The 22,746-nt window shown below is 43.9% G+C and overlaps 1 protein-coding gene across 6 annotated transcripts in view; it reads left to right on the forward strand.

Moving 5' to 3' along the window:
* LOC138736067 (SH2B adapter protein 2) overlaps positions 1-22,746 on the forward strand; it is an 89,420-nt gene that overhangs the window by 48,861 nt on the left and 17,813 nt on the right. For all 6 annotated transcript variants that reach the window (XM_069884938.1, XM_069884939.1, XM_069884937.1 and 3 more), the window contains 2 exons: positions 15,701-15,844; positions 17,923-18,113. In XM_069884938.1, coding sequence (XP_069741039.1) covers positions 15,701-15,844; positions 17,923-18,113 — 335 coding nt within the window. The remainder of the gene's footprint in view (positions 1-15,700; positions 15,845-17,922; positions 18,114-22,746) is intronic.

Genomic DNA, 22,746 nt, shown 5'->3' on the forward strand with positions numbered 1-22,746 from the left:
AGATGAATTGGCTGTGGAAATTGAGACAAACAAATACGATTTGATTGGGATTACAGAAACATGGCTGCAAGATGGGCAAGCCTAGGAACTTAACATCCCGGGGTATACAATATTTAGGAGGGATCGGCAAGAAAGAAAAGAGGGTGGGGTAGCTTTGATGGTGAGAGAAGGAACCGACACAATTGACAGGAAGGATATTAACTCGGAAGATGCAGAATCTATATGGGTAGAACTGAGGAATAGCAAGGGGCGGAAAATGTTAGTGGGGGTGGTATATAGGCCTCCAAATAGTAATGTAGAGGTGAGGGAAGGCATAAAAAGAGAAATTAGAGAAGCGTGCAATAAGGGAACAGCTGTCATCATGGGAGACTTTAACTTACATATAGATTGGACTAGCCAAATTAGTAAAAATACTGAGGAGGAGGAATTCCTTGAATGTTTATGGGACGGTTATCTAGATCAATTTGTCGAGGAACCAACTCAGGAGCAGGCTATTTTAGACTGGGTATTATGTAATGAAAAGGGGCTAATCAGCAATCTTGTTGTACGAGGCCCTTTGGGTAGGAGCGATCACAATATGATCGAACTCTCACTCGACATGGACAGTGAAGAAATTAAAACCAAGACTAAGGTCCTGAATTTAAATAAAGGGAATTATGATGGTATGAGACGGGAGTTGAGTAAGATTGATTGGGTGGTGTTTATGGGGGCGTTGACGGTGGATAGACAATGGAAAGCATTCAAAGATCTAATGGAAGAATTGCAGAAATCGGGGCATAAAAATAAACTAAAAAAGGTGACTCAACCGCGGATAACAAGGGAAATTAGAGACAGCATTAGGTCCAAAGGGCGAGCATATCAATTGGCCAAAAAAAAGTACCAAATCCGAAGACTGGGAACAGTTCAAGATGCAGCAAAAGAGGACAAAGGGATTAATCAAGAGGGCAAAAAATAAATTATGAAAGTAAGCTTGTGGCAAAGATAAAAAATCAACTGCAAAAGCTTTTCTAGATATGTCAAGGGAAAAGATTGGTGAAATCCAGAGTAGGTCCCTTGCAGTCAGAATCAGGGGAATATATAATGGGGAATAAGGAAATGGCAGACCAATTAAATTCTTACTTTAGTTCTGTTTTCACAAGAGAGGATACAAATAACCTCCCAAGGATGTTGGGAAACATAGAGACTAATGCAAGGGAGGAGCTTAAAGAAATCAGTATCTCTAAGGACATGGTCTTGGGGAAATTGAAGGACCTGATAATCTACATCCTAGGGTACTTAAAGAAGTGGACATTCAGATAGCAGATGCTTTAAAAATTATTTTCCAGAACTCGATAGACTCAGGATCAGTACCCATGGATTGGAGGGTAGCTAATGTTACCCCACTATTTAAAAAGGGGGGTAGAGAAAAAGCAGGGAATTATAGGCCGGTGAGCCTTACATCAGTAGTGGGCAAAATGATGGAATCCATTATTAAAGATGTAATAGCAGAGCATATGACTAGCAGAGAAGGGATCGGACAGAGTCAACATGGATTTACAAAAGGTAAATCATGCTTGACAAATCTATTGGAATTCTTTGAGATGGTGACAGGTAAAATAGATGGGGGAGAGCCAGTGGATGTGGTATACCTGGATTTCCAAAAGGCCTTCGATAAGGTTCCACATAAACGACTGGCATGCAAAATCAAGGCTCATGGGATTGGGGGCAAGGTATTGATGTGGATTGAGAACTGGCTGGCAAATAGAAGACAGAGAGTTGGGATAAACGGCTCATTTTCTGAGTGGCAGGCGGTGACCAGTGGGATGCCACAGGGATCTGTACTGGGACCCCAGCTGTTCACAATTTACATTAATGATCTGGATGAGGGGATTGGATGTAATATCTCCAAATTTGCAGATGACACTAAGCTAGGAGGGGTTGTGTGCACGGAAGAGGGGGTCAGGAAGTTCCAGTGTGACTTGGATAAATTGGGGGACTGGGCAGATACATGGCAAATGCACTACAATGTGGATAAATGTGAGGTTATCCACTTTGGTAATATAAACCGGAGGGCAGACTACTATTTGAATGGCAATAGATTGGGAGATGGGGAAGTGCAGAGAGACCTAGGGGTTCTTGTGCACCAGTCACTGAAGGCGAGCATGCAGGTACAGCAGGCGGTTAAAAAGGCAAATGGTATGTTGGCCTTCATATCAAGAGGATTTAAGTATAGGAATAAGGATACCTTACTGCAGTTGTTCAGAGCCTTGGTGAGACCACACCTGGAGTATTGTGTGCAGTTTTGGTCACCTTATCTAAGGAAGGATGTTCTTGCAATGGAGGGAGTGCAGAGGCGATTCACCAGGCTGATACCTGGAATGGCAGGAATGACTTATGAGGAAAGATTGCGCAAATTGGGATTGTACTCACAGGAGTTTAGAAGATTGAGAGGGGATCTCATAGAGACATATAAAATTCTGGCAGGACTTTTACATGATAGAGGAATTGGGGGATATGGGGAGAAGGCAGGTAGGTGGAGTTAGGTCATAAATTAGATCAGCCATGATCGTATTGAATGGCGGAGCAGGCTCGATGGGCCATTTTTGGCCTACTCATGTTCCTACTTCCTATGTTCCTATTTAACCCGGGGCCATGGTTCGAGGATAATTGGCAAACCGTTTAGAACCGAGATGAGGAGGAATTTCTTTACCCAGAGGGTGGTGAATCTGTGGAATTCATTGCCACAGAGAGCAGTAGAGGCAGGTTCATTGAATGTATTGAAGAGGGAATTAGATATAAATTTCTTCAGTATAAGGGAATTAGGGGTTACGGAGAGAAGGCAGGACAGGGTACTGAACTTTAAGATCAGCCATGATCTCATTGAATGGCGGAGCAGGCTCGAAGGGCCGAATGACCTACTCCTACTTCTGCTCCTATCTTCTATGTTTCTATAATCCCACAATGTGAAAGAGAGAGATTATGTGCATGGAGAAGGAAAAAAAACATCCTGCGCCTGTCTTGCCCAGTGTTTATCTTCACCGGGAGATCTCTTGTTTTCTCGTGACCTGCACTGGACTCTTGCAAAACAAAGGGAGAGGCAGAATTTCATTGAAGTAAGTGGGGAATTATGGCAGTGAGAATTAGAGTTCACCTCACCCCCCCCATGTACACCTTCTGTTCCCCACTGAAGCCAGGCAGTTATTCCAGGATGAGAAAGGAGTACAGAGTGCCCTTCTTAGCTCCACAGTCAGGCCAGTTTGGCCCAGCCTTGGGTGTGGGAGGGGAGACATTCAGTCACTGCCGGTGCGACGGCAGTTAACAGTAATGTCTTGGCAGTTGTCTGGATGTCGCGCTCCTGTGCCTGGTTCTGGAGTGGCTGCATGTCAATATACTGTATATTCAACACGCTGGTTTCTCGAACAAAGCAAATGAGTGTAATCGCATGGCAGGTGCAGAGGCTTTAAACAGAGGTGGGGGAGAGAGCAAGAGAGAGAGGCCACTTCTCCCCATTTAAAAAAAACCTTTTACCTGACCCACTTCTAACCCTGTTAAAATGAACCTGGCTGTGAGGAACAGTGCTGATTTAGGGAACGGGAATTCATAATCCCTGAGAATGTGCCCAACTGTCAACTTTGAGCAATTTTTTTTTAAACGGGGTAGTCAATTTCAATGCTTGGTGCAGGTGCAATTTTACCGAGATATACCACTGTCTCTGTAATTCCTGTCTATCACCCCCTCAGTTGCCCAAATACTCGAGTGTTCATCCAGTACTGTCATCCATGTACACATCTACTGCCCTAACTTCATCAATTTCTTTTGTTACGTCCTCAAAAACTCAATTTGGTGTACAATCCCTGAGAAGTCTACACTTCTTTAAATGCTCACAAGTTCTGCCTCCTCTCCAATAGTATGCTCACTACTGTTGCAAGACTCACTGGTCTATAATTCCCAGGATTTTCATTATTATCTTTTTTTTAAACAAGGAGACCACATTTACCATTTTCCAATCCTTCTGAACCTGCCCCTTGCTCAGAGAGTATGCAAAGATCATTGCCAACGCCCCAGTAATCTTTCATCACTTGCTCTAGTAACCTGGGGTATATCTCGTTTGGTCCCAGGGACTTGTCAGTCCTAATGTTTATAAGAAGATCCAGTACTGACTTTTTTAACCTCACATAGAATGGTAGCACTGCTGGGAGTGCAGACTCAGGGGAGATGGTGCTGCTCTGAAGGGTTCAACAGTCCAGTCCTAATGCTGGTGGCTCTGTACAGGCTTTAAACAGCCTGTTAGAGGAGCCAACGATGGAGGTCTGTGGCCAAGATGGTGGCGTCTGTCCTCGGCAGTGGCCACAAGGAGCTGCAGCCTGGCAGGGCTCCAGAAACGGGTAGAACACCCCCCCTCCCCCCCCCAACCACTGAGAAGGAGAAGCAGAGGAGACAACGCTACAGGACAGCATGTCAGCAAATCAGCGAGGGGCTCAGTGGCTAATGAACCCACACAGACTCCAGATGACGTAGTTGGGGGATCTACACAGGCCGCTGGAGACAAGCTCATGGGAACCAGATATTGGAGCCTGTATTCTAGAGGGTACTGAAGCTAAGAAGGGACCCTGAAGGGCCTTGGGTGCTGAAGGCTTCGTGATCATGTTGGAGGTTTGGATGTGGAATTTGGGTTTCTGATGGATCGAACAGGATTCTGGCAGCTGCAGGGGCAGTGGGAGCACTGGAGGCAAATCCATGGAGACTCAATGACTATGAATGGCCTCTCTTTTGCTTCTCTTTCTCTTGTTGTAAGATGCACTGGGTAACATGAATTACGACTCTTTGTCTGCCTTAAGCAGACAGAGGCCAATTCCGTGTAGTATTACTTGTTCTGTACTGTTACATGGCAATAAAGGAATCTTGAATCTACATCGACCTCACATTGACCTAAGTCCCACTCTCTAGTGAACACTGAAGCAAAGTATTCATTTAGGACCTCCCCTACCTCCTCTGCCTCCAGGCGTGTTTCCTCCTTTATCCTTAAGTGGCCCCACCTTCAGTCTCATCATTCTTGTTCTTCATATATGCATCAAATGCCTTTGGGTTTTCCTTAATCCTACTTTCAAAGGCGTTCTTGTGCCCCCTTCTAGCTCTCCCAAGTCCTTTAAGTTCCTTCCTGGCTACCATATAATTCTCATGAACCCTTCCTTGCTTCCTAAACCTTTTGTATGCTTTCTTCTAATTCTTAACTGGCTGTCTCACTTTTGTTAATCATGGTTCCCATATCCTACCATCTTTTCCCTGTCTCAATGCGACAAACCAATCCCGATCCCCGTGCAAGTGGTCCCGAGACATCCTCCACATTGCTTTTCCTTAAGAACATCTATTCCCAATTTATTCTCCCCAGTTCCTGCCTAATCCCATCGTAATTAGCTCTTTACCAATTAAACACCTTACCATTTCCTCTGCTCCTGTCCTTGTTTGAAAGAACAAGCAGTTGCCTACCTGCTAGTTATGTACCTGCCTCTTGCCACTTGGTTTTGACTGCCACCTTATTAGCTTCTATCACCTGCCCCCCGCCCCCCGCCACCTCCCAAATGATCCGGAGTTCATCCCAAACACTATCTGCAGCTGGATGCACTTCCTGCAGATGTAGTCATCAGGGACACATGCTGTCCCAGAATTCCCACATTCTGCAGCTGGAGCATATCACTGCCCTGGCTTCCATCTCCACTACCTACTCAGGGTTATTATGAAAAGACCTCAGCCTCTTAAGTCAAAGTCTCTAAAATCCCACTCCTACCCTGGGCCACTCACATGATGGCTGCTCCACTTAAACACCCCCTTCCTTTATTGGCTGCCGCTAATTAGCCAATGGAGAAATTTAAACAAGCACCTTCCTTTCCAGGTGCCTTTCAAACAATCATCTTCTTGATTCAAGTCCAACTCTCTCGACTCTGAAAGAGAAGCTAATCTGCTTTGGAAGAATGTCTCAAAGGAGCGGGTACTCACACCTCACCTCCTGAACAGTGTACAGCTGAACTTCCTGCGCTGATATTCAGATTGTGTGGCATTGTTTGCACAATGCTATTACAGCACCAGTGACCTGGTTCGGATCCGTCACTATAAGGGGTTTGTACGGTTCTTCCCTGTGACAGTGTATGTTTCCTATTTCAGATTTATTGTCAGAGTACATACATGACATCACACACAACCTGGAGATTCCCTTTTTCATCTGGCTGCTCTACTGTTGTCCAATGTTCCAAAGTCGTGCAGAGTTTGTGGGTTAATTGATCACCTAGGTGGTGTAGGCTTGAAAGGCCTGTTATTGAGCTGTCTCTCTAAAATTTGGGTGGCTGTGTAAAGTGGGCATTGCAGCATCAATAACCCTGGCAGACAGAGACTGCTGCCCTAGAGTCCAGGAGCAGAGATCACAGAACACAGAGTCTGGGGAGACACTCTTCTGGAGAAACTCGGCGAGTTGTGCAGCGTCTGTGCGAGAAAGTGGAATGTTGACGTTTTAAGGTGAAACCCTTCATTGAGACTAGAGAAATGTGGTGCAGAAGCCAGTGTAGAGAGGAAGGGGTGGGACATGGGTTCGTGAGGGATTGGTGAACCAGGGAGAGATGAAACAGACAGACAGAGGCACTTGACGTATGTCTTCAAACAGCACGGAATAGGCCTTTTGGCCAATCTAGTTGGTGCTGACCATCTGGTGTTCTGGGTTAGCCTCATTTGCCTGCATTTGGTCCACATCCCTCCAAGCCCCTCCTATCCATTACCTGTTCAAATGCCTTTAAATATTATTATTGTGCTGGTTCTACAGTTCCTTTAGGCAGCTTGTTCCAGATATGGCCACCCTTCTGGTGAAAGTATCAACTTGCAGGTGCCAACTAAAGTTTTTACCCTCGCCCTATGCCCTCTAGAAGCAACTACCATGGTGAAAAAAAGATTGAGCATTCACTTTATCCATGTTTCTCATGATTTTATAAACCTCTAAGAGATTTATAAACCTCACTCTGCTTTGTTCCAGGGAAATAAAGGCCCAACCTCTCCAAATAACTCAACCTGTCCAGTCCCAGCAACTTCTTGGTGAATCTCCGCTGCATCCCTTCCAATTTGTTGATGTCCTTTCTATAGCTGGGCAACCAGAGCTGCACATTGTACTCTACGTTTGGTCTCTCCAACACCTTGTGCAGCTGAATCATGAGGTCCCAAAGTTTGTACTCTATAACCCACCCAATGAAAGGCAGTATGTTCTCCTCCTCATCCACACGAGTCGCCACATTCAGGGAACTATGCACCTGTGACCCGAGGAATCTCTGTTCTTCAACTAACTTCAGTGCCCTACTGTGGAAATCCTCCTGTGGTTTGACTTAACAAAGTGAACACCTCTCACTTATCAGATTTATCAGTTAAGTTCTATTTCCTACTCCTTGGCCCACCTTCCCAACTAATGTAGGACCAGTTGTAAACTTGGATTTCAAACCAGAGAACTTTACAGCACAGAAAATGGGCCCTTTGACCTTTCTGCTCTGTGCCAGACTATTATTCTGCCTCGTCCCACTAACCTGCACCCATTCATAGCCCTCCATACCCCTCCCATCCATTTTCATGTCCATATTTTTTCTTAAATGTTAGAATTGAGCCTGCATTTACCACTTCAGATGGCAGCTCGTCCCATAATCCCACCACTCTGTGTGAAGAAATCCTACCTAATGTTCTGCTAAACTTTTCTGCTTTCATCCTTAACCTTTGACCTCTGGTTTGTATCTGACCAAACCTCAGTGGATAAAGCATATTTGTTTACCTCTATCAAGTCTTCTCTCATTCTTCTATGCTCCAGGGAATAAAGTCCTAACTTGTTGATCCTTTCCCTGTAAATCAGATCCTCAAGTACTGACTACACCCTGGTAAATCTTCTCTGCATCTGATAGCTTTCCTGTAGTTGGGTGACTAAATTTGGTCTCACTTATGTTTTGTATATCTTTACCATGACAGTCAGCACAGGATTTGAACCTTGGCCGCTGAATACAGGGATAAAGGTTTTGTATATAAATACATGCAGCATAAGAAATAAAATGGATGACCTTATAGTACAGCTACAAATTGGCAAGTGTGATATTGTGGACATCACCATGGATGTCATTGGGAGCTGAATGTCCAAGGATACACAGTGTAGTGAAAGGATAGGCATAGAAGATATTGAATCGCTGTGGGTTGAGTTCAGAAATGGCAAGGGGAAAAGGACATAGTTAGCAGTTATATACAGACCTCCAAGCTCTAGCCACGATGTGGACAACAAATTACAGCAGCAAATAGAAAAAGCATGTCGGAAGGGTATGGGTGATTTTATCATTTATCACAACCAACTGAAAAACCTCACAAAGATTAGCGTATACAGAGCCGTTGTCATACCCACACTCCTGTTCGGCTCCGAATAATGGGTCCTCTACCGGCATCACCTACGGCTCCTAGAACGCTTCCACCAGCGTTGTCTCCGCTCCATCCTCAACATCCATTGGAGCACTTACATCCCTAACGTCGAAGTACTTGAGATGGCAGAGGTCGACAGCATCGAGTCCACGCTGCTGAAGATCCACTGCGCTGGGTAGGTCACGTCTCCAGAATGGAGGACCATCGCCTTCCCAAGATCGTGTTATATGGCGAGCTCTCCACTGGCCACCGTGACAGAGGTGCACCAAAGAAAAGGTACAAGGACTGCCTAAAGAAATCTCTTGGTGCCTGCCACATTGACCACCGCCAGTGGGCTGATATCGCCTCGAACCGTGCATCTTGGCGCCTCACAGTTTGGCGGGCAGCAACCTCCTTCGAAGAAGACCGCAGAGCCCACCTCACTGACAAAAGGCAAAGGAGGAAAAACCCAACACCCAACCCCAACCCACCAATTTTCCCTTGCAACCGCTGCAACCGTGTCTGCCTGTCCCGCATCAGACTTGTCAGCCACAAACGAGCCTGCAGCTGACGTGGACTTTTTACCCCCTCCATAAATCTTCGTCCGCGAAGCCAAGCCAAAGAGATTGGTACTGGATCTCAAGAGAGAGAATTTGTAGAAAGCTTACAAAATGGCTTTTTAAAGCAGCTTGTTGATGAGCCCACTAGGGGATCGGCTGTACTGGATTGGGTGTAATGAACGTCTCAGCAGACAGGCTAAACCAGGGGAGGTTAGCCGACCCTTGGTGAGGTAGGTGATCTGTCTATCCCAGCGTGAGAAGTCTGGCCCTGCGGATTGAGTAGAAGATTAATGATCCAATGCTCAATAAGGCAGGCCCAACAGGCATTGTGGAGCGCTGAGAGCCTGACAAGACACTTAGACATCCTGGTCATCCAATGTAGCAAGAGAGGTCTCCAACCATAACAGTTGTCTGTGCCACTGGATCAAGGTCTCTTCTGCTGAGAGAGCGGGATCGCCCCTGTGCAAAGGCTGTTCCATCATGCACTGGCTTCTGTTCACTGTATGCCTCACCAGTTGCTCTATAGTGAACCGAAGACTGGAAGGAGAACTCAAGGTTGTCCACACAAGTGCTATAAAGATGCTGTGAAGGAAACCCTAGGCTACTGTGGCCTCCAGCCAAGAGAACTAGAAACTGCGGCTGCTGACAGGTCCCATTGGTGAGCCCTGTGTGATGAAGCTTGCATCAATTTGAAGACAGGCATTACCCAAAACTGGTGGAAGGCCATGAATAGCATCATAGAGCAGCATCCACAGTTATTACAACAATGGGCTTCCAGTGCCCTCATTGTGCTGGACTCTGTGCTTCCAGACTGGGACTGCAAAGTCACCTTCGTGCCCACAGATGAACTGCACAACAACTAAGGGATGACCAATTGTCATAATGCACCAGAGGTGATTAGAGAGTTTAGGGTAAAGAAGCCATAAGGGAGAAAGGATCACAATATGTTTGAGTTCAATTTGATATTTAACAAAGAGAATCAAAGGTAAGATGTGTTGGTATTTCAGTGGAGTAAAAAGGAATTACAATGGCATGAGAGAGGAACTGGCCAAAGTAGATTGGAAGGGGGCACAAGTAGGGATGAGAGCAGCGCAGCAATGGAGTTTCTGGGAGAAATGAGGAAGGTGCAGCATAATTACATAAAAATATTCTAATTAAAAATGTCTCAACTGTGGCTGACAAGGGAAGCCAAAGCCAATGTTAAAGCAAAAGAGAGTGCATACAAGGAAGCAAAACTTAGTGGGAAGGTAGAGGATTGGGAAGTTTTTAAAAACTTGGAGAAGGTAGCCAAAAGCTCCTGATGGAAAAGATGAAGTAAGTGAGCAAATAATATCAGAGGATACAAAAAGCTACTTCAAGTATTTTTTTAAAAATTTTTCATTTTTTTGCAGTCATATCAATACCAACATCCACAAATGATCATCATCCATATATACATAGTGACATTTCTTCTTTTCCTCCCCTTCCTCTCTCCCCTTCCCCACCCCCCTTCAAAAATCAATAAATGATAAAAAACAAAAAAACAAAGAAATAACAAAAAAGAAAAAAGTCGTATCGTCCACTTTCACATATTTAAATCTTATTGTGCTCATAATTATGTTGTTTTAAGAGATGGAGGTTGGTGGTTGGCATTCTCCAACATATTTTATGTATGGTTCCCAAATTTGTTCGAATAATATACACTTTCAGATTGTATGTAATTTTTTTTCTAATGGAATACACTTGTTTATTTCTGTTTACCACTGTTTTTTTAACGTTTGTTTCCATTTTACCAGGCTGTCGTAATACATTTTTTGGCGACTGCTACTGCTATCATAATAAATCTTATTTGGGCTTTGTCTAATTTTAGTCCTAATTTTTTGTCTCTTATATTATATAACAAATTTTTTTTGGTATATTATTTTTTGTGATTTTGTTTAATATTAGGTTTAGATCTTCCCAGAAAGGTTTTACTTTTGAACATGTCCAAATTGCATGTAATGTGAATCCAATCTCTTGATGCAATGAAAACATCTCTCCGATGCTGTTGGGTCCCATTCCTTACCTCTGAGGAGTAATATATAATCTGTGTAGCCAGTTATATTGAATCATGCATAATCTAGTATTCCTCATTGTTCCTATACATAACTTCTCGTTCTTTATTTCTGTGTTTAAATCTTTTTCCCAATTTTGTTTCTGTTTATATTTTATTTCATCTTCTTTTATATTGTAATTTGATATACATATTTGTAATAAATTTTTAAATTATCATTGTGTCTGTGATTAAATATTCATAGTTGCTACTTTCTACTTCAAGTATTTAAAGAGTAAAAGAAAGGTGGGGGTAGAAATAGGGTCACTTAGAAATAATAATGGGAGACAAGGAATTAGTTGGCAGAGGAGCTAAATAAGTATTTTGCATCAGTCTTCACTGTGGAAGACATTAGAAGTGTGCTGGATTTCAAAAGGTATCAGGAAAGGGAAGTAAGTGCAGTTAGGGAGAAGGTGCTCAGAAAGCTAAATGGTCTAAGGGTAGATAAGTCTCCTGGACCAGATAGATTGCACCCTTGGGTTCTGAAAAAAGTAGCAGTAGAGATTGTGGAGGTACTGATAATGATTTTCAGGAATCAATAGATTCTGTCATAGTTGTAGAAGACTGGAAAATTGCAAATGTCACTCCCAACTATGTCATTCAAGAAGGGATGGTGAAAGCAGAAAGGAAATTAAAGATCAGTTAGCCCGATGGAATCGACTGTAAAGGATGAACTTGCGGAGTACTTGGAGGCATGTGACAAGATAGGCCAAAGCCAGGATGATTTTCTTTATGGAAAATCTTGCTTGACAAACCTATGGGAATTTTTTGAAGAAGTGACAAGCAGGCTGGGTAAAGAAGATGCAGTGGATGTTGTGCATTTGGATTTTCAGAAGGCCTTTGACAAGGTGCTGCACATGAGTCTACTTAACAAGGCAAAGGCTCGTGGTGTAACAGGAAACAGCCTAGTGTGGGTAGAGCACAGAGCAGGGACCAGAGAGTTCAAATACAGGGATCATGTTCTGATTGGTTGCCAGTTGCTAGTTGTGTTCCACAGAGATCGGTGTTGGGGCCTCTTCTTTTTATGTTGTATATTAATGATTTAAATTGTGGTATAAATCCCTTTATTGCTACGTTTGCAAATGATACGAAGGTAGGTGCAGGAACAGGTAGTGTTCAGGAAAAAGAGAGACTGCAGAAGGACTTAGACATATAAGGAGAATGGGCAGAGAAGCGGCAAATTACATTTAATTTTTTTAACTTTAAAAAAATTTAGACATACAGTACGGTTGGAAACATGCCATTTTGGCTCACGATTGCTTGCTGCCCAATTTACACCCAATTAGCCTAAAATTCCTGGTACATTTAGAAAGGTGGGAGGAAACCAGAGCCCCTGGGGAGAATGTACAAATTCCTTATAGACAGTGGTGGATTTGAACCCCGGTCCAAATTGCTGGCGCTATAACAGCATTGCGCTAACTGTTTCACCAACTGTGCCAAAATACATTGTTGAAAAGTGTACAGTCATGCAGTTTGGTTAAAAAAAAATAAACAGGCAAATTATTTTCGAAATGGGAAGAAAATTGAAAATTCCCAGTTGCAATGGGTCCTAGTGAAAAATAGCTGTCATGTACTCAGACAGCTGCAATAGAAATTTTCCAAGTCTGTGTTATATTTAAAATACTATTTTTATTGTTAATTACTAGGAATACAACACCTGAACTTATTTAAACGTAACCCCCAACTATGAGCAAATATATGAGTGTGTGTGGGTGGGTGGGTGGGTGGGTGTGGGTGGGGGGGGGGGTGGTGGGGGGGAAAGAATACCCAAACCGTTACAGCTTGGGTTTAATTCTGGAATATCGGTTCAAAATTCAGTCTCAGAAATCCAATGTTGACATGAACACTCCTATATTGATGCAAAGAAATGGTCACGGAAGTATGTAGGAGAGACAGGGTGTCAGACTGTTGTAAACTCACAAAATTCTTGTTGAGCTGGTTCCAGAGAAATGTCCTTTCAGATGAGTGGCAGTCAAAATTACCCTTTTCTTGGCATAATGGAAATGAAATGAGTGACTTTCACAAAGCTTCCAGAAACCATTTGTGGTTCAGTTCAAGTGACCTTTTCTTTAGTCATAGTGGGGTTCAACAGTCCTTTCAAAATGACCTTTCCTTCAGCCAAGATGGGATTCCACAAGACCACTTCAAAAGTGACCTTTCCTTTGGCCACACGAAGCCACTTCAGTACAGTATTTCTCAAAGAACTGCTGCTCCTGTTCTACCTCCTTAAAATGGCTCCTGATCAAACAGTTTACTCTTTCTTCACTTGGTCTCTGCACCTGTGTTCCAGGGGAACTTCCTCTCTTTTCAGAAGTAGTGAAAATAAGTATATTCTGTCCCAGCCTGTCAGCCCACGGTCAATCTACAAAGCTTGCAGGGTTTGCAGCTTGACTTGTTCTCTTAAAGTGACAGTCTCACTCAAATGAAAAAGAACTGGGATCACATAAAAGAGCCAAAAGGTAAACTTGGATGTTGAGTCAGTGGTGAAGAAGGCAAATGTAATGCTAGCATTTATTTCAAGGGGAATAGAGTATGAAAGCAGGGATTGATGTTAAGGCCTTGTAAGGCATTGGTGATACCTCATTTGGATCATTATATTCAGTTTTTGAGCTCCTCATTTATAAAAGGATTACTGACATTGGAAAAGGTTCAGAGGAGGCACACAAGGATGATTCTGGGAATGGAAGGGTTATCATATGAGGATTATTGACAGCTCTTGACCTGTACTCGTTGGAATTTGGGAGAATAAGGGGGATCTCCTTGAAACATTTTGCAAGTTGAAAGTCATGGATAGAATAGATGTAGAAAGGTTTTCTCCCATGGTGGGAGAGTCTAGGACGAGAGGACACAACTTCAGGATTGAAGGGTGTCAGCTAAGAACAGAGATGCGGAGGAATTTCTTCAGCCAGAGAGTGGTAAATCTGTGGAAGTTGTGAAAGTGAAGCCATTGGGTGATAGGATCTTGATTAGCCAGGGCATCAAAAGTTGTGGGGAGAAGGCTGGAGAGTGGAGCAGAGTGAGAAAATAGATCAGCTCATGCTTAAATGGCTGGGCAGACTCAATTGGCTGATGAGCCGATTTCTGCTCTGATGTCTCATGGTTTTATGAACCCTTGCTTTTTGTGATTTTATGAATGGCTTGGATGAAGAAGAGGAGGAATGTATCAGTAAGTTTGCAGATGATGCAAAAGTTGGAAAGTGTTGTGGATAGTGTAAAGTTTGTCGTACGTTAAACAGGATATAGACAGGATGTAGTGTTGGGCAGAGAAGTGGCAGATGCAGTTCAATCTGGATAAGGGAGAAGTGATGCTCTTTGGAAGACCAAACCTGAAGACAGAGTACATAGTTAATGGCAGGATTTTTAAAAGTGTAGTGGATCAGCGGGGTCCAGGTTTATAGATCCCTAAAGGCTGCCGCACAAGATGATAGTGTGTTTACGAAGGCATATGGTGTGCATGCCTTCATTAGTCAGTGGATTGAGTTCAGAAGCCATGAGGTTAAGAAGGGGATCAAAATTTATGGGAAGAAGGCAGGAGAATGTGGTTGAAGAAGATTGTAAATAAGCCATGATGGAATGTTGGAGCGGACATGATAGGCCAAATGCCCTAATTCTGCTCCTATGTCTCATGGTTAGGCCACACTTGGAGTATTGTGTTCTGTTCTGCCTCATTACAGGAACGAGAGGGTGCAGAGGAGATTTGCTTGGATTGGAGAGCATATCACTTGGAGCGAGTTTGACAGAACTCGGGATTTTCTCTTTGAAGCAATGAAGGAAGAATAGAGGTATAGAAGATGATAAGAGGCATGGTAGAGAGGATGGCCAGCTCCTTTTTGATGGAGCAACGATGACAAATACCAGAGGTTGTCTGTTTGAGGAGCATTTTGTGGAGATGTAATGGGTAATTTTTTTATACAATGGTGGGTGCCTGGAGTACATTGCAGGGGGTGGTGGTGGAGGCTGATACAATAGGGTCATACAAAATTGTAGCGATTAGCGCAACGTCATTACAGCACCAGTGATTAGGACCAGACTGGGTTTGAATGCCGGTCTGTCTGTAAGGAGTTTGTACCTTCTTCCCGTGTCTGCGAAGGTTTTCTCTGGGAGCTCCAGTCTCCTCCCACCTTTCAAAAACATACCAGGGTGTAGGTTAATGGGGTGTAAGTTAGGCAGCACGGACTCATGGGCCAAAATGACCTGTTACTGAGCTGTATGTCTAAATTAAAACATTTAAATTAAAAATATTCAGATAGCCACATGGATTTAAGAAAAAGGTTGTGTGTGAGGTAGTGAAGGATCAGATTATTGTGGACTGCGTTTCCGTAGCTCAGCACAACAGCGTGTGATGTCCATGAATGTATGTTCTACAGTAAAATGGGTGAAGGGGATTACAGGATGATCGAGTTGTGGGGGTTGCAGTGTGATAGGGAGTTGGGGTTACAGTGAGATATAGTTTTGGGGATTACAATGTGATAGGATGTTGTGATTTAAAGTGGGATGGGGTATCGGATGTTGCAGTGAGAATGGGTGTATGAAGTTACAATGTGATGTGGTGTTGGGGTGACCATGATCTACCCTGTTGCTGCAGTACTCCCATGTGGAAGGAGTTGTTTCTCACAGCAGCTGTTTGTGCCCTGGGTTGATCATGGGCTGTACACGTTGAGAACACTGTTCTCACCATGTTCTCCCCCCTTAGGAGTTCCAGAACCGGCATACACCAATCCAGGTCCTGCCACCAGAGCAAAGGATATCCATCTGCCTCAACCCCGTGCTCACGTTCCTCTGGAAAACTTCCTCCAGACTCTTCATTTGGAAATGCCAGACTCTGCAGTGTCCGCAGGTAATCAGCAGAACTCCATCCTTCATTTGCCCACAGATCACCGGCTCCGACGCTTCATTTCACTGGGAATGTCGTTGGAAGGGGAATCCAGATTCATGCTGACCCTTCTTGAAGATCAGTTGTCAAGGTCAGTGGGGGTGTTTAGAGTGTGAGGATAAAACAATTGTGTGTGAAGGGTGCAAAGTCAATTCCTGATTGATTAAGAGAGTGTTATTACCATTTGCACTTTGAGGCTGGGTGCCAAATGTTGGATTGCAGAGTGCGCAAATGACACTGTTTCTACTGGAAGTTCACTCAATGTTTCACCGTTACCCTTAGAAACAAATGTCTGTGTTTGCCACACTGATCAGCTCATCAGAACACGCGTCTGGGATTGGACTGTGCTGGTCGTTTCACAAAGAATCAAAGCATTTGATTGACGACCCGCATGGGCTTCTAATGTGGAAGGGCCACAGATTCTTAGATCCCCACCGAATCTGCGGGGTGCACAGGGCTGTGAGCAGTTTGAAGGAGAGCCAGGGATCCCTTAGATAGAGGTGGAGGGGAGGAGGGAGGTGCAGGGAAGGTGTCACCTTCCCTTCTGGGCTGCTCCTCTTGAGTTCTGACCTCTCGCTTCTCCTTGTGCTGACTAATGGGATTGCACCAAGTCTCCCGGCATGCTCCGTCCCTGGTGCTTGGCTGAGAAGACTCACTATGTAGTCATTGTAACATGTGGCAGGTAAACAGTGGTTTCCTAATGATCTCCAAGCAATCTTGTGCAGTGGGGAGGTGGTGTTGGATGTCAGGCTTCTGCAAGTAACCGAATTGGTCACTGGGATTCTGGTCATGATTGGTGCAAGTATGGGAGCCATTTGGATCAGGAGCAGGAACCTCCTGTTGCCAGGCACTGACTCTCTGGAGCAGATCCGGAAGCACCTCAGCTGGCCACGGGGGTCTGTGCTCCAGGATGTCTGGTCTCAGGCCCTTCCACATCTAAGGCACCTGCTGGTCTGCAATCAGGGTATGTTGGCTGCTCCCAGCTTGCACACCTGCTGACCTTGTGGTTGTGTTGGTGGTGGGAGAACGGGGTTAATTGGCCAGTTGGATTCAGGGCAAAAGCCAAATCCCAAGGCCAGAGTTAGAACACAAACTGTTGGAGGCACTCAGTAAGTCAGGCAGCATCTGTGATGTGAGAGTCTGGGTCAACTTCTTCACTTATAGGATGGTGAGAGTGTGGAACAAGATGGCAGCAGAGGTGGTGGATGCCTGTTTGATTTTGACATGTGAGACGATTAGATCGGTACACAGATTGGAGGGGTATGGAGGGCTATGGTCAAGGAGACGGTGGAATAAATGGTTCAGCACAAACTTGATGGTCCGTGTTGTAGTATTTTGTGGTTCAATGTTTTTAGTTAGTAAGTTTAGGGCCTTTGGAAAGAGGCTAAAGAGAAGAGCCTCTAAGGAGATCATCTCTGGATGACCCACAGTGGCACAAGCTGGGGGAGGTCAGAATAGGGAGATCGTGCAGGCAAAGGAGCGGCTGAGGAAATGGTCCACAGGGGAGGGTTTCATGTTCTTGGATCGTTGGAACCTTTTCTGGGGAAGGGGTGACTTGTACAACTGGGACAGGTTGCCCCTGAACATATCCTGGGCAGGGGTGGGTTAAACTAGATTTATGGGTGGGGGGGTGATATCAAAAGTCAAGAGGTAGTTGGCGCACAAATAGAGTCAGTTGGTGTCTGTGTGGAAAATCAGGGCTGCTGTGGGTGCATTATTTTAGAGGTCAATGGGGACAGTTAGAGTGTGACAAAGGAATGTGAAAGGAGTCAGGCAGCTGACCATACTGAGCAGGTTAGGCCATGCTAGCAAAGGGAGATGAATGGAGCCACTGTGCATATACAACTGACAGTGGGAAGGCAGTGCAGGTGCAGATGGAGATTAGGGAGGGAATGTTGATCCAGGTTTCCGCTGAGTTGCAATGATGAGTTGTGCACTGGGGCCATGTGCCTTCGGTTGGGACAGGGGTGTGTGCCTTTGGGTGGGATGCTCTTGTATTCTCAAGATCTGAAACACATGGGATCACTTCTTTCACCTTGTAGATGAGGAGAAGCCTACAAATGAGATCCTGCTGTCCAGCTACCCCTGGTTCCATGGAACCCTGCCACGGATAAAAGCGGCCCAGCTGGTGCTGGCTGGTGGAGCAAGGAGCCACGGCCTATTTGTCATTCGGCAGAGTGAGACACGGCCAGGGGAATATGTACTGACTTTCAACTTCCAGGGGAAGGCCAAGGTAAGGCTGATCCAATGTGCTCTCAACTAGGGCTGCATGGATGACGAGTTATGATGATGGCAGGTTTCAGACCTTGCAAAAGGCAACGAAAATTACTTCACCAATTTCCATTCACTCCCTCTGCTGAGTCTCTGTCTTTCTCTATCGCTCTGCTCACTTCCTCCATCTCCCCACCCCCTTCCCTTGCCATTCACAGAGCCAACCCTCCTCCCCCTTGCTTGCTGCTGAGCCCTCCCTCCCTTCTCCACCTATTACCTCCTGCCTTTATGACCATGCCTTCCCCCTTACCATATAACAATTACTGTATGGAAACCAGCAATATCGGCCCCTCTTGTCTGCACCGATTTAAGTGAACTCCACTAGCCCCACCTACCTCTTCCCTGACCATAACACTCCAACCCCCTCACATCCATGCACTCTTCCAACCTTCTCTTAAATGACAGAATTAACCATGCTGCACCACCTCTTCCGGAGGGTCATTCCACTCAGCCACCGCTCTCTGAGTGAAGAAGTTTCCTCTTATGTTACTTCTAAAGTTTTGCCCCTTAACCTTTAACTTACGACCCCTCATTCCAATCTCTCCCACCTTCAGGGGGAAGAGCCTATTCACATCTACTCTATTTCCCTCATAATTTTATATACCTCTATCAAACCCCTCTCAACCTTCTATGCTCCAATGAATAAAGACCCAGTCTACTCAATCTTTATCTGTATTCTAGATACTGCAATCCAGGCAACATTTTAGTAAATCTTCTCTGCACCCTCTCTACCTTATTGATATCCTTCCTATAATTTGGAGACCAGAACTGCACACAATATTCCAAACTTGACCTGATTTATAAAACCTTTTTATCTGGACAACTGCTGACATTTTTCCATACTTTTTTATATATTTTATTTTAGAGTTTTCATTTTCAATGCAAACAACATTAGAAATAATTACATAAATTGTTAATCATTTATAAATTTCATTGTCTTTTTAAACCGCCCCCCCGCCCCCGCCATTCCCACCCTCCATAAATCTTCATAATACAATGTCATATAGAGACATATCTCTCAAGGAGTATCTAACATAAAAAGTAAATCAATTATTAATCATTTATACATTGCATTATATTTAATCCCCTGTGTCCCCTAATAAAGAAGAAACAATGAATAAAAAAAAAACAAGAATTGCTCCAAAAGCAGTCCTCAAAGCTCGATATCATACATATATATTTTGTAGTAATTGGTCTTACTTCTAAATTACTCCCATCTATTCTAGAAATCCAAACACAAAATAATTATTAAGAACATATATAAAAACATATATTCAAAAAAATAATCAACCTATAATTAATATTTAATTACAAATATAACCCTCTACCTTGTAAGTAATCCCATACTAATCTTTTTTTAATATTTTATTAACACAATACATAACCTCAAGAATGTACAATAATAAATAAAACTTTAAAAAAAAAATCATGATATATTTATTACAAATCAACCTCCCACTAATTTACCCCCCACAAAAGAAAAGAAAGAGGAGATTAAACATAATAACAAAATTCATCAATTAATTACCATGGATTGGAGAAACACCTCCACTGGGGGCTTCAAAAACTCTAACCCAGAGGTGTCAAACTCAAATTCACGGAGGGCCAAAATTAAAAACTTGGACGAAATCGAGGGCCGAACTAAATATTTATTGAAAATTTTCAACAACATCTGCATGTTTTCTCTTCTTTCAACATATGTAATGTTAAACTTTTTCTTATTAAAATAAATGTTTAATAATAGTTTTGGATAAACTCTTTCCAGAAGCATTAACAAATGAGAAATAAAATATTCAATAAATAATATTTCTCTATAGAGGATTTGTCAAATGTTGCTAGTGTGCTGTCGAATAGTAAAATCTGAGGGCTATTGAGAATGTGGGAGAATAACATGATTCCTGAAACAATCAAATGGGTGACTGATTGTGGGTATGAACTCTAGCAGGGTTATTTGCCATGCCCTTTTTCCATTGGTACAGATATCCTTTGATTTACACACTTTTCAAGTTTTATGCCTAATGAGCTTGTATCCAGGTGCAGAACCATTTTTAACCAGGAATATATTTATCACTGTGACATGAAACTGTTGGAAGATCGTTTTATCCTGAGATTAAAGTTCATAATACTTACTCAGGCCTGTGTGCGGGAGGGCGGGGTTTGTGGGTGATCGGGTTGGACAACGACAGTGCGGGGGCATCGGCTCTCGCTGCAGGGCGGCATCTTGGCGGATCAGCGGCCCCGTCACCGTGAGTCGCGGATCGGCCTGCGGCAGGGAGGGGGAGTGGGCAACGGTCCTGGCGAGGTCAGGCCCAAGGCCTCTGGTTCCGGGCGCTGGGAAGCGGCCTTGGCTTCCCCTGACACCGGCCAGGCCCCAAAACCAGACTCCACGGTGAGACCCTGCAACGTAAACAGAGGAGGTGGGGGCGATTAGCAGGCTGACGCCAATGCATTCTGGGATTTATTGTATTACTGTGCTATACTGGCGCGGCGGCCAGCGGGCCACCTCTAATACATTTTTGAAATGATCTTGCGGGCCAAATATAATTATATCGCGGGCCAAATTTGGCCTATGGGCCAGAGTTTGACATGTGTGCCCTATGCCATCGGAACTCTGTAATTAGTAAGGGATTGCTTAAGGTGGGATGTGAGTGGGAAGGAAAGGATGAGAATCACTGCTCTAGACCCAATTGCTACTGAAATATTTTGCTTGAGAAAAATTGTCATTGGCCCATTTCCTTTAGCATTCTGAAACCGTGCACATGACGAGTCAATGAGGGATGATTAAAGCAGTGGTCTTCAAACTTTTTCTTCCCACCCACAGACCACCTTAAGCAATCCCTTACTAATCACAGAGCACCAATGGCACAGGGACGCGAGTGGAAAGAAAAAGGTTGAGAACTGTTGTATTGTGGTAACTCCACATCTGATTAGGTTAATTGTTAGGCAAGTGGTCAGAGAAGGACTTAAATCACAGGAACAAAATAAGCTTCCGTCTCACTGCTCCCAATCTTACACACAGTCCTGATGTGGAATGTGGAGTCGCAGCTCCACGTTCACCCGAGTTCAGGTGCTGTCTGTGTGGAGTTTGTACGCTCTCCCCTTATCTTGGACCAACAGGTCGGTCGCCTGACGAAGGCACCTGAACCCCCCGTTGAAACGCCGGCGTCCGGGGCGGTGGAGGAATTGGCTGAGAAGAGCGCATTGCTCTCACCCCTCTCCCATGGTTGGAGAGGGATTAAACTGCGATCTCACGGCGCTGGGCTCATCTCCAACAAAAGGAGCGGGAGGCAGGGTCCGCCGGAGCGAGGGGGAAGGCATCGGCAACGAGACGTTCGGTCCGGCGTCGCCGCTGAAGCGCAGACCCAGCGAGGATGGTCCCCAACTCCAGCCGCGTCTGTGTGTCCGGAAGCCGGGCGGGCTGAGTGCGGCGCTCCGATTCCCGGGATTCGGGACTCTGAGATCCCTCCACACCTCCGGCGTCTTCATTTTCACCTTCAGTGTGCATGCGCTATACTGGCGCGGCGGCCAGCGGGCCAACTCTAATATATATTTAATATGATCTTGCGGGCCAAATATAATCATATCGCGGGCCAAGTTTGACATGTGTGCTCTAACCCATATAATCCAAATAAGGGCTCCATGTTTTACGATAAAAAAAATAATTATCATGTAAATTATGCATTATTTTCTCCAATGGAATACAAAACCTCAATTCCATATGCCATCTCTGTAATTTTCTAGCTGCAGCTAATGATAATCTCAAGAATGCAATTTGAAATCTATTTAATCTTAATTCTAAACTCAATCTCTTAATATTATTCAACAAAAATACTAAAGGATCTAATGAAAATTTCACTTTCAAAATAATTTCTAAAAATTCCTTGTCTATTCCAAAAAGGTGGTACTGTTTCACATAACCAAGTAGAATGTATAAAATAACCTACTTCCTTCTGACATCCAAAACATAAATCTGAAGAAATTAAATTATATCTCCTTAATTTTTATGGAGTTAAAAATCATGATGAACTAACCGATACGTAACATATATAATTTTAGTCATACTATCCCTACATAACTTCATCCAATCATCTTTTTTTTTTAATTTTTTATTTTTCACACCATAAATCACAATAGCCATGATATACACTTTTTCTTTTCCACACATTTACAGTGACTTTTCCTCCCTCCCCCCTCCCTCCTCCCAAGCCACCCCCCCCACCCCCCCCCTCTCATCCATTTTAGGTATACAATCTAGGTTGCATTAATTCAGTCAGACAATGTTGTCATTCAACAAAAATACACCAGAAATTCTACTGAGTCCATTCTTTTCTTTTCTTCTCCTTCCATCAACTTAGGTAATGTTTGTTCCCGGTAGGTTTTCGCTATTGTATTTAATGTAAGGCTCCCATACTTGTTCGAATATTTCAATATTATTTCTTAAACTATATGTTATTTTTTCTAATGGAATACATTTATTCATTTCTATATACCATTGTTGTATTTTCAAATTATCTTCCAATTTCCAGGTTGACATAATACATTTTTTTGCTACGGCTAGGGCTATCTTGACAAATCTTTTTTGTGCATCTTCCAAG

This window comes from Narcine bancroftii, chromosome 6, assembly GCF_036971445.1.
Source record: "Narcine bancroftii isolate sNarBan1 chromosome 6, sNarBan1.hap1, whole genome shotgun sequence".
In the NCBI taxonomy this organism is placed as follows: Eukaryota; Metazoa; Chordata; class Chondrichthyes; order Torpediniformes; family Narcinidae; genus Narcine; species Narcine bancroftii.